At 42.3% G+C, this 14,734-nt stretch overlaps 1 protein-coding gene across 1 annotated transcript in view; it reads left to right on the plus strand.

Annotated features, from left to right (window-relative positions):
• The window catches only part of PID1 (phosphotyrosine interaction domain containing 1), an 84,547-nt gene extending 81,646 nt beyond the window's left edge, over nt 1-2,901 (plus strand). The window contains exon 3 of the mRNA XM_059479664.1: nt 1,290-2,901. Within this exon, the coding sequence (XP_059335647.1) occupies nt 1,290-1,766 (477 nt within the window). The 3' untranslated portion in view covers nt 1,767-2,901. The remainder of the gene's footprint in view (nt 1-1,289) is intronic.
• The last annotated feature ends 11,833 nt before the right edge of the window (nt 2,902-14,734 follow it).

Below are 14,734 nucleotides of genomic sequence, written 5' to 3' on the forward strand. Positions count from 1 at the left end.
AATGTGGAAATTCCTTGTTTTTTCTATACATTTCTTAACACATTTACAACATAGAAATAACCTATACTGTGTGTTTAATGCAGAATTTTGAAGAAATTAGTTTGAAAAGTGTGTGTGATTACTTTTTTCCTCCAAATGCCTTGAGTAAAACGTAGAGGTTCTAAGACATCAAGCAAGGGGTAAAAGATTCTGTCTCAATCAGTTACTGCTGCAAGAGATAAATGAGGAACAATTTTGCTTTCATGCAGTTGTTCTTAAATGCACCATCCTGACAACAGCAATAAATAGAATAATCTGCATAATTGCATTTATGTGGCATTGACCTGTCTTTCCTAGAGAAAATCCCTTTTCCCAGATAAAATAATCTTCCATTCAACTGTAAGTGGAAAGATGCCTCATTAGTAGCTGCACAGATTTAGGGGAATGTTTCTGCACAGGCTTAATACAGAATTTTGATGTGGACCTCCTAGTGAATTTGATATTTGGTGAACAAATTTCTGTAAAGGCACTAAAACCACCTTGCTTTCCTGTGCTGATTGCCTAACAGGGTATTACTCAAAAGGACTAGACAAGAAAGGAGAGAGATGATGTGATTAAACTTAGGTAGATTTATTACTAGATTTTTTAACAGCATATTTTCTTAAATTAATGTAATAAATATCTCCAGCCCTGCTCAAAGATACAGTTTTGAACAGCTTTGAGCTATTGCTGGCTTAATACTTAAGTAGAAGTAGCCAAAGTGGTGGAAGAACAGGATCATTTTGGAAAAGAAACATTCAGTTTAAAATCCTCTACTGTGTGATCACGCTTTTCAGACCCCCTGCAGTCTTGCATTATCAAACTGAGAATGTCTCCATCTCCCTAATACTAATATTTGAAATATGATACAGAAAATCATCTGAATAAAGTATGAAGGAAAAAAAAGATGTGGTTTGCATCACAGCTACCTGGGACCTGCTCCAGTGGCACTTGCCCTTGCTAAGATGAGCTTAGGGGTAGTCATGGGCTCTCAAGCTGGGCTTTCTAGGGGAGGTGAAGAAAGTGGAATGCCTTGAAACTCAGACACTTGGGCATTTTTAATCTCTGGGTTGGAATGGTGAAGTCAGCATTTGTAAAAGCAAATATTTGGAAAGCAGTTTGAAAACTGTTTTACTGAAAATGATGCTGAAATGGGGGAGTTTGTGAGGGGAGGTGTGTGCTTTTATTTCCCCAATGGAACTCTCCGGGATGGCAGAAAGTACCACCAGAGTCTGCTCCGTGTTTTCACCTATCTTTGTTCTTCTTTGCAGGTTACATATTTGGGTAAGGTTTCCACAACAGGGATGCAATTTTTGTCAGGCTGCACAGAAAAACCAGTCATTGAATTGTGGAAGAAGCACACACTCACCAGGGAGGATGTTTACCCAGCTAATGCCCTTCTGGAAATTCGCCCTTTCCAAGTCTGGCTGCATCATCTGGACCTCAAAGGCGAGGCGACAGTGCACATGGATACCTTTCAGGTAGCACGTATAGCCTACTGCACTGCTGACCACAACGTCAGCCCAAACATCTTTGCCTGGGTCTATCGGGAGATCAACGATGACCTGTCCTACCAGATGGACTGCCACGCTGTGGAGTGTGAGAGCAAGCTGGAGGCCAAGAAGCTGGCCCACGCCATGATGGAGGCCTTTAAGAAGACTTTTCACAGCATGAAAAGCGATGGCCGGATCCACAGGAACAGCTCATCGGAGGAAGTGTCTCATGAATTTGAATCTGATGATGGTTGACTGAAGTCATTCACAGTTCAGCAAAGGCAGAAATGGCTTAGGGAATGAGAGCTGATAGATGAATAAGCAACAATTGAAACTGGGTAATGAAAGGACTGCCAAACACTTGTCTGACCACCTTTTTAAATCAGAAGAGCAATTTGGTACCTACAGATATGCATTATTAAAGTAATTACATTGCATTGAAATCTGCTGCTGTTGTAAAAGTGACAAGAAGATCTCCCTCCCCCACCTCTGTCACCCTCCCATCACTGTCCCTTTCTTGTCTCTGTAGTTCAGGTACATACCATGAAGTGCAGTCATTCCTGTTTGTCTTATGAGACTGGTCAGGCAATTTTATTAGTTGCTTCTCTGGCATTCCTAGCTGCAGGCTGATGCTGATGCACAAGAGCAAGTAGGCCTGGAAAGCCCTAATGGTTCCTGAAGAATCTTTCCCCATGATGCATCACACAGATCCTTTGACCATACGTAGGCTAAGAGAGCCATACACAGCCTTTTAGACTAATGGCCTGGCATTCTGCAGTTAATTCACATTTCACAGATAAAAAATGAAAGATGCTTGTATGTACACATTATATCATATGCTATCCTTTATTTTATTCATTGTACCTATTTTCTTAATGTGCTGGCTGCCATGTCTTTCACCCAACACCAGTAGTTGCAGTTTCAGACTATGTACTGCAGGATACCAAAAAGGGGTGGGCAGAAATACTCCCTGGTGGCTGGGGGTTCAGCAAGTCAGCCCTGCTGTCTGTGCATTATCCTACCCTGATGTGCTCCACAGGAGGGGGCCCGCTGGGAAGAGCTGAGGGATGCTTGGGTGTGTCAGTGTTAGAACTGTGACTTCTCATCAGCCTCAGGTGTGACGAGATCCGAGCACGGTGGGCACCGCTCTGTGTCCCCCTTTCCGCATTGCTGGGCGAGCGGCCCTGGTGGGATGGAGCTGGCAGTGTCTCACCACACAGGGCTGCCTCACTGGAAAGAGCTGAGGAAATGGTCCCTTAGGAGTCAGGTTTGAACAGCTGTTCTGGTTGAGAACCTCATGTTAAGATTTCCATATCTTTCCTTGTTCACAGGTATACAGTCATGCCTTTCTTAAATGCAGATGTTTAATAAAACTCAAATAAAGGAAAAACTTGTTTCACTTGATATTTTTTAAGGCTGAGAGCAGATCAATAGTTTGCAAGTAATGCTGCTCCTTTGTACAATTTTGTTTGTAATTATGGTAATGTTAGGGGCACTAGGGCACCTTACAGAAGCCTTAAAAGAAAGCTAATCCAAGCAGATAGCTCTGTGTCTGTGTTTTGTGTCTCTGTGTTTGTATGTGAGAGTGTATGTGTGAGTCCAGTGGTAAAGCATGTAGATTGAGCATGGAGATGTATTGAGGAGGGCCCACACCTCTTGAAAATATGCTTGTTGCTTTACAATGTATGTAAACTGTTCTCCAGCATAAATGCATTCATACTTTAATAAAAAAAAAGTTTTGAGCTAAACCTTGTTAGTTTTAAGCTGTCTTTCCAATATAAACTCTGTGGTTTTGTGTGTGTGGGTTCTGTGTTTATTTCATTTAGTGGAACAAAAATGTTAATTTATTTCCATTTAATTATTACATCAGTCTTCATGGGAATTGCTGTTAACATTTTAATATTATTTTCTTTTCAATATTTAGGTTAATTATTGCTGTGAGGTTTTGTGTTGGTTATGAGGGGGTTGTGTGTTTTGGTTGGTTGTTTGTTGGGTTTTTTGTGGTTTTTGTTTGTTGGTTGGCTGGTTTTGTTGGTTATTTTGGATTTAGGGTTTTTTGTTTGGTTGGTTGGAGGTTGTTTTGGTTTTTTTTACTTTGTGGAGTGGGGACATGATTTATAACTTTTGCTTAGCAGGAGGTGGCAGAGATACCCCCACTCCCAACCTGACCAGTTGAAATGAACTCTGCTGAGTGGGAGCAGTATTGCCTTCCTTATAGAAATCACAGCATGGTTCAGGTAGGGCATTTGATGGCAGGATGGGGAATACACCACCATGCTGGCAGCTTCAAATTTTTCTCTGAATTTTTGAATGACTCAGTGTTTCCAAATAGAGATCTAAAAAATGATTTCTCTTTTTCTTCCCACAATGTGTACTGGGAAGTGGGGAGTCATGTATGGGCTACATGCTGGTCAAAAAAAAAAAAAAAATCTGGGTCCTGCTGTGTATATAGTTGCCTTTTTGATCAAAGGCAGTCCTGCTGTGTATATAGTTGCCTTTTTGATCAAAGGCAGAATTAGCCAAATTTCCTTCAACTTTTAACAAATTATTTTCTTTTGCTCAGAGCTGTATTTATATGTTGGTTTCCTGACTTGTTTGGATGCTCTGCACTAAAGCTGCTATGAATGGGTGTGTGGAATCCCTCATTCCGTCCTCTCACCCAGATGTCCCTGCTGACAGCAGAGGGGTTTGTGTGTGAGCCCCAGGTCTTGGCCAAGGGCTGCTGGAGTGTGGAAGGGGCAGGAGATTCCCAGCCCACCTCACACTGGGCTGAGGTGCCTCCTGCCAGCTGTACAGAGAACTGCAGTGGGTGGTTTGAGTTTGGGACTTCCATTTCTGGAGTAAATAATTAGGAGAGTGGGATGTCTTCCTGTCATGGGGTGGGTGTGATCTTTCTGGCTGACACAGTCTGCCTCTCTCACCCTCCAGTCCAGGCCAGAGTACAACTGCACAGAAATCTGGTCAGCAGTGGTGTGGCAGCAGCACTGGGGCAGTGACTGTCCCCCAGTGCTGGGCCCTGGTGAGGCTGTACCTCAAGAGTGTTGTGTCCAATTTTGGGTCCCTCACTATATGACATTGAGGCTGTGGATTAGCTGAGAATTTTGCATGAAAAAATAAAATATAAAGGAGAAAATTCTAGTCCTTTTATTAGAAAATCAGACCCTTTGAAACATGAACCAGCTGTTTTCTAATAGTTCAAACATGCAAGAGAATATTAGGGAATGTGAACTGCAGTTTGTCTTTGAAAACATGAGATTTGAAAAATAATCACTATCATGAGTTTGGATCCTTAGATAATTTGGAATTCAGGCCAAATCTCTCTGCATTATCAATTCCAAATGTGTGATGCCATTTGCAAGAAGGAGAAATGCTTTAAATCGTGAATTGCTAGCATAGCAGTTATCACTGATTATCAGTTGCCAGTAGATACTGGAATGAAATATCAAGTTAAACTTTTACTTCAATTAATCTGCTGGAGAAGAAAAATCACAAAGTTTCCATCAAGAGTAATTTCCAGTTGGCTAAAGTCATTCCTGTTCAACTACAAAGAGTCCAGTTTTGGATCTCACTGCATCCCGCTGTGGGTTGATGAGTTCCTTCAGTGTCAGCCAGGAAAACATGTGAAGGATTTATTTCCCTCTTGTGCTTCTAGGGGAGAGTGGAAGGGATCTAAGTGTCTGTGTGTTATTAGGAGTGTGGAAAAAGCATTTAGGTCGTCACACCTCAACGCCACTACATAACATCACCATGGTTATGCCAAGGGGATTTTCACTATTTTTCTAACTACCTTAAGAAAGGGAAACTGTTACTCTGTATAGAATGAATTTGTTTGGTTTTCAAGCTCTGAAGTCTAAATATCTTCTGTTCCTACCAAGTCTTCTGTGGAGCTGTGAGTGAATGGTAGTTGTGCCATGGGGAGAGTAACACTCTGCACTAGTGAGCATAGATTGCATGAGAATTGCTTAGATGTGCATGGGGGTTCTAGCCCAGGGGGATGGAGAAAGGCAGAGAGTAATTTCTTTCATGTTTAAACTCAAAGGCTCCGAAACACAGCTGAATGTTTTGTTTTGTTTAAAAAAAAAAAAAAAAGAAATAACCAAAAAGACAAAAAAAAAAAAACCTCCCCAAAACAAAACCCTCTGCAGCTGGTTCCACTCCTTAGCTTTTCTGTAGGGAATGACTTCAGTTTTACATGAAAAAGCAGTTGGATTTTGCCAATGACTTTCATTTAATTTCCCTAAAACTTACAGATAAATGGTATGTGATTGAGAAGCGTTTGATACCTAAGTGGCAACCCCTTATCAGTCTCTTAGGAAACTTTAAATATGTTATTCTCGAAAGTTTTGAGACTTCCGTGTCAGTGAATTCACGGAATTTTATTTTAATTGTAGGGTTCTCTGTGTGTCTGTATACACATGTATGGATATATCTGTTCATACATATCCATACACACCTTGAAACATGATCCTTGTTAAATATCCTGTGTATGATGGACATGTGTAACAGTAGGTGGATGTGTGAAGGCAGTCTTGCATGTTAGTCTTGAGATGAATGTTTTACTTATTAAAAGGTTCTCCCTTTTACAGTAGGAAACAAATTAAATTGTCTACCTACATGCAAAATTTGATGTACCATATGCATTATTTACCACTTACCACCAGAGCTATCCCACTCCATGCCCAATTAGCTGCTCTAAGAATGATACATGGTTAGGCTCATTTTTCCCTGTGGCAGTGAGTTATTAATTTGTGCATAATTTGAAGTGATAACTTAAATGTATGATTGTTGTCCTGTAGACCAGAGTTTACAGTAAAATAATATATCTTTTAGTGAAAGTAGAAACACTCATTATACCTTTCTTCTAATATAATTTTAAACAGATACAGGGTGTTTTTAAAAGTTCCTTTTTTGTTGAACTCCATTAAAATGCTTCCTCTCTCTCAATGTGCCATTGATCATGGTTGGCTGGGGAAGGGCCAGGTTTTCCAGGGAGGTGGTCACTCCCACCCCAGCAGGATACAGACACTGGTACTGTGCCCCTGTGCTGCAGTGCAGTGTCTGCTTTGATTTCCTTGAAGTTTGGGAAGACCTCTCTTGTGTGGCTGTGGTTCATTGTAAGTGCTCTGAGAATTTCTGCAGTTAGGATTGTAATTAATTTTGATTGGGGCTGTTAAAGCAGATACAATGATTTTCTGAAAATAAGTGTATGTTTGGAGAGATGTTACCTTGTCTGCTGCGGTGCCTTCTCTGCAAAAAAGTTGTGTTGGAAACACAGGTGGGATGCTGCACATGCTGACTGTGCTGCAAATGGGATGAACTGGCAATGGGCTGGTAATCCTGATGGAGAGGATGGGAGGGCACAGCAAGGTCCCAGCTCTGATGGCAAAGGAGTGACTCTTAATTGCTGTACCTGTCACATGATGCAGAATCATCCTTCCCAGAAGGAGCATCTCTCTCCTTCCCAACTTCCACCATTGAAGTGGGAAGATAGCACTAGCTGGTAACTTTTACCTGTTAGGCTTTGATTTGCATTGTGCTTTACATACTCTGTTATTTTCCTGCAAATCTTATTGCTCTCAGAAAGAGAGGAGACATTATAATCCCATGAATAATGCATCATGTGGCTGGTATGTTTTCCTGCAGGCAGTATAGATTTTCTGAGAATGATGGACAGGAGTAGATTTCATTCTTAGTGAATTGTAATTTTATACAGTTTATATAGGTCATGTGAATGTGGAAAAGTGTGCTATTCCTATTTCAAATTTGTTATTTCAATTTAGTTACCTCTCATTTAGAGAGTAGAAATAGTTTTAGACATAATTACTGAGGATATAATTAATCAAGGTTTTCTTGCATAGTTGGGTTAAATTGTTGTGGTTGAGTGCTCAGTACCATGCCAGTGCTCCCTGGCTCAGTCTCATCTTTAATGGATTCCAGATCTCATGGTTTCAAGTAACAGCTTTTCAAGATCCCAAGACAATAATGAAATACACAGAGGAACTTCAAAGGAAACTCTTCTAGAAAGGAAAAATGAGGTTAAATGATGATAGTCAACTGCAAGATATTTTTGTATCCATAAAATATGTCAGACCTCTTCCAGTGCAGGAACAGGTGAAATCTGAAACTGTGCTTGACTAATAGACCATGCTTCATATCTACCCAGGGTCTCCTAAATCGGCTGGGACCTGATTTTCTCTGGGTTTTCCAGGTAAGTTCCTTTATATCTTTTCAAGTCAGCTCTGGCCACACAGACTAGCAGCATTTGTGCCTCCCTTCCCTGTTTCTAGCAGTCCTTGCTATTGAGTAGCAGAGGAATGACCTGGGATGAGCTGGAGGCAGGTCTGTGTGCGAGGAGCTGCGGGATCCCTGCACCCACTGCTCTGCCCCAGCCTGGCTGTCCTGCTCTGCTTGTCCGTGGTGTCCCTGTGAGGAGGTGGCTGTCACTTCCAATGAACCCTGCTCTGCTCCCTGGGCCATTGCAGTGTCTTCTGCAGGTAGCGTGCTCTGATTAAATTTGTGTGGCCTGTCAGAAAAATACATTGTTCCTTACCAGTGCTGTGGAAGTGTGTGGATGGTAATGCACGGGGCTGTGCTGAGCAGGGAGGGAAAGGCTCCTTCCTGCAGTCTGCAGAAGTTTAACTGCCAGGAATTGCCCAGCGTTTGATAATTAGCGCATTACAGGTCTCTGCTGGGCTGCATCCACCTCTGTCCTGTCTCAGGTCATTCATGCCTTGGTGCCAGGGGGATGGTCCCAGTGGGCTCACGTGTGTCTGGGGAACCAGCCAGGAGTGGGCAGAGGAACATAGTGGGACCAGGCCAGCCCTGTCACGCCTGGTTGTTTGGTGCCCTCGCAGCACAGCCCTGTCACCCCTGACTGTGGGGTGCCCTCACAGCACAGCCCTGTCACCCCTGGCTGTGGGCTGCTCTCACAGGCCAGCCCTGTCACCCCTGGCTGTGGGGTGCCCTCACAGGCCATCCTTGTCACCCCATGGCTGTGGGGTGCTACCACAAGCCAGCCCTGTCACCCCTGGCTGTGGGGTGCCATCACAGGACAGCCCTGTCACCCCTGGCTATGGGGTGCCATCACAGGCCAGCCCTGTCACCCCTGGCTGTTTGGTGCTCCCTCAGGCCAGCCCTGCCACCTCTGGCTCTGGGGTGTCCCCACAGCCCAGCCAGGCCGCAGGCCGGGGAGCCTGGCAGGCCATGGCGCTGCAGCTGCTTGCCGGGGGAGGTGATGCTGAGCTGTCCTGAGCACGGTTTTGTGCAGCAGATCTCAGCATTCCCTGTGCCTTACTTACAGGAATCCTAATTTATGCTGTTATAAAGGTTAAGAACAGAGAATTTCAGCATGGTTCACATTCTGCCTGCACGCTGCAGTGGGTCTCAGCTAATTCAGCAGCAGCGGTTTGTTCTGCTTGAAATCCTGGAGAATGGCTCCTCTCCTGAGGTATTTCTTCCAACTTAATTGCCAAGTTATAGTGAAATATGAGGTCCGTTGTTGTCTGCTGGAGCACTGGGGATTCTGTTTTGTTGGCACATTTTTCATGACCTTGTGTCAGCAGCATAACTAGGCTATGAGATAATTTGTATGCTCTAGATGAGCAGCTGTGTACATCTTAGCCAAAGAGAAAAGCAAGTGTGATCAGTTCAGTGGAGTTAATCAGGTAAAACACAGAATTAACTCTGTTCTTGCATATTAAGTCCTGTCAAGATGTGTGTAAATTTCATACAGGTGGAAATCAAAACAATCTGAAGTACTATACACCCAGATTTAATAGGAGAAAGAAAAACAATAGCTGCAAACATGGAAAAAAATTCTACAATCACTTAACAGCTAAAGAGAAAGAATTGTTGTACCCTTATTTCCGTGTGATGCTCTGGTTCATCAATGGCTTTCCACTCATTTCCAAAGAAAACAGTTTTGAGGTTGTAAAGAAGGAGGATTGCTCTGCTCATCCCTGTGCTGTTGCAGATGCCCCACAGTTAACACAGGGTTTTGGAAGCTATTGAATTTACTGACATTTTGTTGGCAACAGGGCTGAGGGTTTATTAGTATAGGAAAACCAGAAGGAACAGACTTGCGATGGTGTCTGGTTATCCTTAAACTGCATTTCCTGTGGAAAGTGTGTGAGTAGCTTCAGGAAACAGTGGAGGACAGATTCTGCAATGGACTTTGCCCTGCAGAAACTGCCCTGCATGGGAGATAACTGATGCTTTGGCATGAGATCTGGAGACCTCTGAGACATCATCCTGAGGAGACAGTGATTTGGCATTAGCTCTGATAATCACATTATTTTTCTTACATATTTCTGATAAAAATGAATGATTAATTTTTCAGTATGTAATATTTGGGTGGGGAAGTGTGGTCTTCTCTCTTTTTTGGAAAACTGGGAATTACCTTGCGAAAAAGATATAGGGCTATTTAGCATTTGAAATTAGGAAAAGCAGCAAAAGCATGCTATTAAACCTGCATTTATTGAGTTTTAATGAGTCACATGTCATCCTGAGTGTCCTTGGCAGCTCACATGGTTTGGGTGCTTCTGTGGGGGAGTATGAAAAATACAAGGGGAAAAAAAAAAAGCCCCTGTAGTTTCTTACAACAATGCAATTATTGTAACTTAGAGTGTCTGGTGAGATGTTACCTCCCCTTCTTTCTGTCTCATGCTCCTAGAGGGAAGAGATGTTGTGGGGATTGGCCAGGTCCCATCCACCTGACAGAGATAGTGTGATCAGAGGTGGCTCCACTGCCCAAACCAAGCCATGGGACAAATCTTCCTCAGCATCAATTCATAAATTACTTTGTTGAAGAGACCTTAAATATCATTTAGTTCCAACTTCCTGCCATGGACAGGGACACTTTCCACTAGACCAGGTTGCTCAGGGCCCCAACTAACATGGCCCTGGACACTTCCAGGGATGGGGCATCCACAGCTTCTCCAAGGAATCTGCCAGTGCTCACCACCCTCCCAGAGAAGAATTTCTTCCTAACATCAAATGTAAATCTCTCCTCTTTTAGTTAAAAAGCATTCCCAGCATTCTCTGCCTGTGTAAAAAGTTTCTGTATCTTTTTTATAAGCTCCCTTCAAGTACTGGAAGACTGCAGTGAGGTTTCCCAGGAGGACTCTCCAGGCTCATCTTAAGGAAAAGGAGGGTGGTCATTACACTAACGTGTTGTACTTGGAAATTTACATGGGATTGTCACATCATGAGCATTTTTAAACCAAATAGGGATTGTAAGGTTTAGTCCAACACAGTAATAGATGAACATTTATTAATGTTCCAGTGAGCAGTAGCAGAGAGCATGTCTCAGGAGAAAACCAGCAGGAGTTAAAGGCTCCATCCATCAAAAATCTCATTATCCTGTTCTCGTTTGTTGGTACCTGTCTCTAAATCCAAGGAGTCCCACAGTAAAGTGTTGGGATAAGAAATCTCATGATGCAAGCAAAAGGGAAGGAGCTTAATGACTGCTGCATGTTCTTCATCTCATAATTTTATCAGTAAGCTCTCAGACTTCTAGAAATTGCTTTGAAATTGGCAGCCCAAACTTAATATCTTCTTCCATTTTGCCATCACATGCAATTTTAGTTCTCAAGTGACTCCAATTTTAAATTCCTGGTGATTTAAACAGCTGCATTGTGCAAAGGCTGGAGTGAGGGCATGCTTTTGTAATCAGGCAGCCCAACTCTAAATTTTATGGTGTGATGGTTACTGTGCCCCATTCAAACTATGCCCCATTACACAGAAGTGCATTCTTTTGATTTTACCAAAGAGACCATAAATATGACAAAAAGCATAGCTGGAAAACATGATTTCATGCCTGGATTTTTCAGCTACTGCAAGGAATAAATGAAGTGGTCTCTGAAAGGGGCATATCTTTGCAGTGAATTATCTTTGTATTATTTGTATGGCTAGCAGAGCTCATCTGTGAGCTTACCAGAAAATATATGCCTGCTACAACATTTAGAGTAACAGGTAACTCAGATTTCAAATCAAAATAATAAGAATGTAACTTCTTTTTTTGATGGCTCAGTACTGTAGAGACTCAAGGTGTGGGGGGAGGAGGTTATTATACTGCATATAAGAATGTAAAAGGTGTTCTGTAAGTACATAAATGAAATTAATTGTCAGCAGTCATATACTTGGCAAACTATAAGGCTTATTTGCCTTAAAATTTCTTATTGTATCCTTTCCCTTTTCCCCAAGGTGATATAATGTTTTCATCTATGAAAACCTGGTTTTGAGAAAGATTTGGCTTCAAAATGTAAATCTGCTTTTGATTCAACATTAGGACCTAGCAGACAGTCCCATTTGTTTGATCACTGCTGTCTTTCTTCCAAAAAATCCCAGGGTGTGTTGCCAGCCATGATTGGCAGTACAGAGCCTGCGTGGTTGCTGTCAGTAATACTAAAGCTTAACCAAATTCTATCATTAGTTCACTACCAGCTTGAAACACCTGAATAAATGCAATCCAAATTTCAAAACACAATCAAATCACTGTACTGTCTGACATTACTGAAGCAAAGAATAAAACAGCATGCACAGGTATAATAATTGAGAATTCAATTTGGGTAATTAGGTTTAATATATAATAAAATTTTATGGTAAACACTTAAAATGCTTCTAAAAATATGGAGGCTTATTTTTATAGAAAGGTAGTTATTGCAAACATTTCTATTGGGTAATTTTGAGCTGTAAGTTTTTATGTAAAGTATTAACTTACATGGAAGTCCAAGTGCAAGTCCATGGGCAAGTGATTTCAGCTGGTGTTGGATTAGATCCTGTGGGACAAAGGGCAGACTTCATGCCAGCTTTAAAAATAAAGTTGCTCACTTGCAAACCTCAAATCAAATATTTTTCCTTGCCAACAATGTTTTTTAAAATATTTTCTTTTAAGGTCCAAAAATAGATGTTTCTTTCCCTTTCCCGTCTCCTCTTTGCACCTTCATCTTACTTGGTTCTTCCCTGAGTGGTGAACCTGGTGGCCAGGCACATTCCAACAGTATTTGCAACAGCCAAAGGCAAACAGTGCTGAGCTGGCCCCTGTCTTACCTGCCTTTGGATGGGCTGGTGGCCACACAAGTGTCAAAGGATACTTGCAAAGGAGGTCAAGAGAAAAGTTAATTTGCTAAGTCCCACCTCTGATTTTCAGTGCTCAGGTTGATAGCCTGTGGGCCCCACTGAAAGCCTGTGATAAAACAGGGCTTCAAGGCACTGGATTTTGGATGTTTCCAGAGATAAGGTAATAGCAATAGTGCTGGGCTCAAGATTAATGCCATTTGAAATGCTGAGATAGTGAGAGCAATTTCCTAAACCCTTCCTGTGTTCACACAGCTTCAAGGCTCGGCGTGCTGAGCTTCACTGTCAGCTCACTCCAGTGACTCAGGAATGCTGGTCTGGAAGCAGCTCAGAGGTGCCAGGCAAGGCAGAATAAAGCCAGGAGAAAACCCAAGGCAGTTCTACATTTATAAGGGTATGCAGCTAAAAATTCTTGTGTGCACTTCAAGGATAGCAAGTACTATTTTTTCTCAGCTGTAAATGTAGTGTGTAAGAGGACATAGTAAAATATACTATGAGGCTGTTCAGAAACTGGGAATTACCATAGCAGGCAGAGCAGTGCTCCATTCTGTGCATTTTTGTGTCTTTGGAAGTGGCTTTTGCTCCAAGGAAATCTGAGTATTTACATCTTTTTAAACCTATCTACCTCATTAGAGCCATCTGATATTCTCATTTTCCTATGCATAATTAATATGTGAACCCTATCAAACAATCGAATGCAAAGATAACATGTGGCAAAGCTAACAGGCTATGCACATGCTGTGCAACTTTTTTTTTAAATCAGTAGTAAATCTTTAAAGCTATTTAAAATCTCTTTACTCCCCCATGCAAAATTCTTTAGTCTAGTACAGTGATAAGGGATAAAATCATCCTGTTCTTTCCTGTTTTGGCAGTATTATGCTGCTGCATATGTATCCTTGTGCTTGTGTCTGCCCCAAATGGAAAACTTAGCTTATCATAGCTGATTTTTACTTCCTTCCTGTAGTTCTCCAAGTACCGCTCGTACTGTCTGTAATAGGGGACAACCACTTAATCTGTGTTGAAATAAAACTCTCAGTATTTCCCACAGAATGGTACTTGAGTTATGGGCAGATCTGCCTTGCTACTGACAAGGCTTCTATTGACTTCCACCAGTACAAACACCAAAATTCATCCAGAGCATTTGAACCTCTGGTTTGTCAGCAGTTTCTCATGCTCAAGGAGCATCTGTAGAAGAGTTATGGCCTCAAGCAGCTGGAAACTGGTGACATTATGTTTGGGGGCAAGACTGGTTCCTGAGGCTGGCTGAGAAAAGATTCCTCATGCCACTGCCTCCTGTCATCTCCTGAGGGCAAGAAACAATCCTACTAATCTTCTGTGGGACATTTCCACAACATGTATTGGTTTTAGGCCCTCTACTTCCTTCTGAGCAGTGAGTGTATCAGCAGCCCAAGACTGCAGGAGAACAGGAAGGTGTGACAGAGCTTTGGTGTACAAGGATCATTGTTTCAAGAGGTATCTAAGTCCATCAGCTCTCACAGGCTTAATTTTTTTTTTTTTAAATAAAGCCTAAGGACCCGTAGAGCAGTGAAGCCAAGTTTGCAGACCTCACCCTGTGCTGTTGTTTCAGGCCTGTCCTCTGCACTGTGACCACTGGTATCAGCCTCCTCTCTGGAAGGTGCTTGTCCCAGAGCAGAGCAACCCCTGCCTTTCCCTGCCAAGGAACCCCTGCCATTTCTCAGACAAGAAAAACAATTAAAAATCAGCTTGTGAACTGAGGAGGGATGGTGAAGGTTGGGACTGTCCATACAGCCTGGAACTGGGGCTGAAGGAGTCAAGAGAAGAGGAACCTTTTCTGTCAAGGTGGGCACAACGTTTCCTAGCACTTTATCTGGACCTCATAACATAAAATGCAAATGTCAGTAATGGTCTAAATGCATCCATGTAGCACACACCACAAAAACATGCCAGTGCTCCTCCACCAGAAAGAATTCCTGCATTTGAACAGTATGAGGCTTCCCTGGGGGTGTCATGTAATGGTGACAACAAATCTGTGGTTCCTGTTCAGGGAGGTGCTGCGTGTAATGCTGTTCTTATGAATGTTTAAAAAAATCCCAAAAACTTCAAAAGAGTCTCGCAAACAGTTTGCAAGCCTCTGAGTTTAGCAGAACACAAGAATCAATCCTGAA

The sequence above is a fragment of the Ammospiza nelsoni genome, chromosome 10, assembly GCF_027579445.1.
Source record: "Ammospiza nelsoni isolate bAmmNel1 chromosome 10, bAmmNel1.pri, whole genome shotgun sequence".
In the NCBI taxonomy this organism is placed as follows: domain Eukaryota; kingdom Metazoa; phylum Chordata; class Aves; order Passeriformes; family Passerellidae; genus Ammospiza; species Ammospiza nelsoni.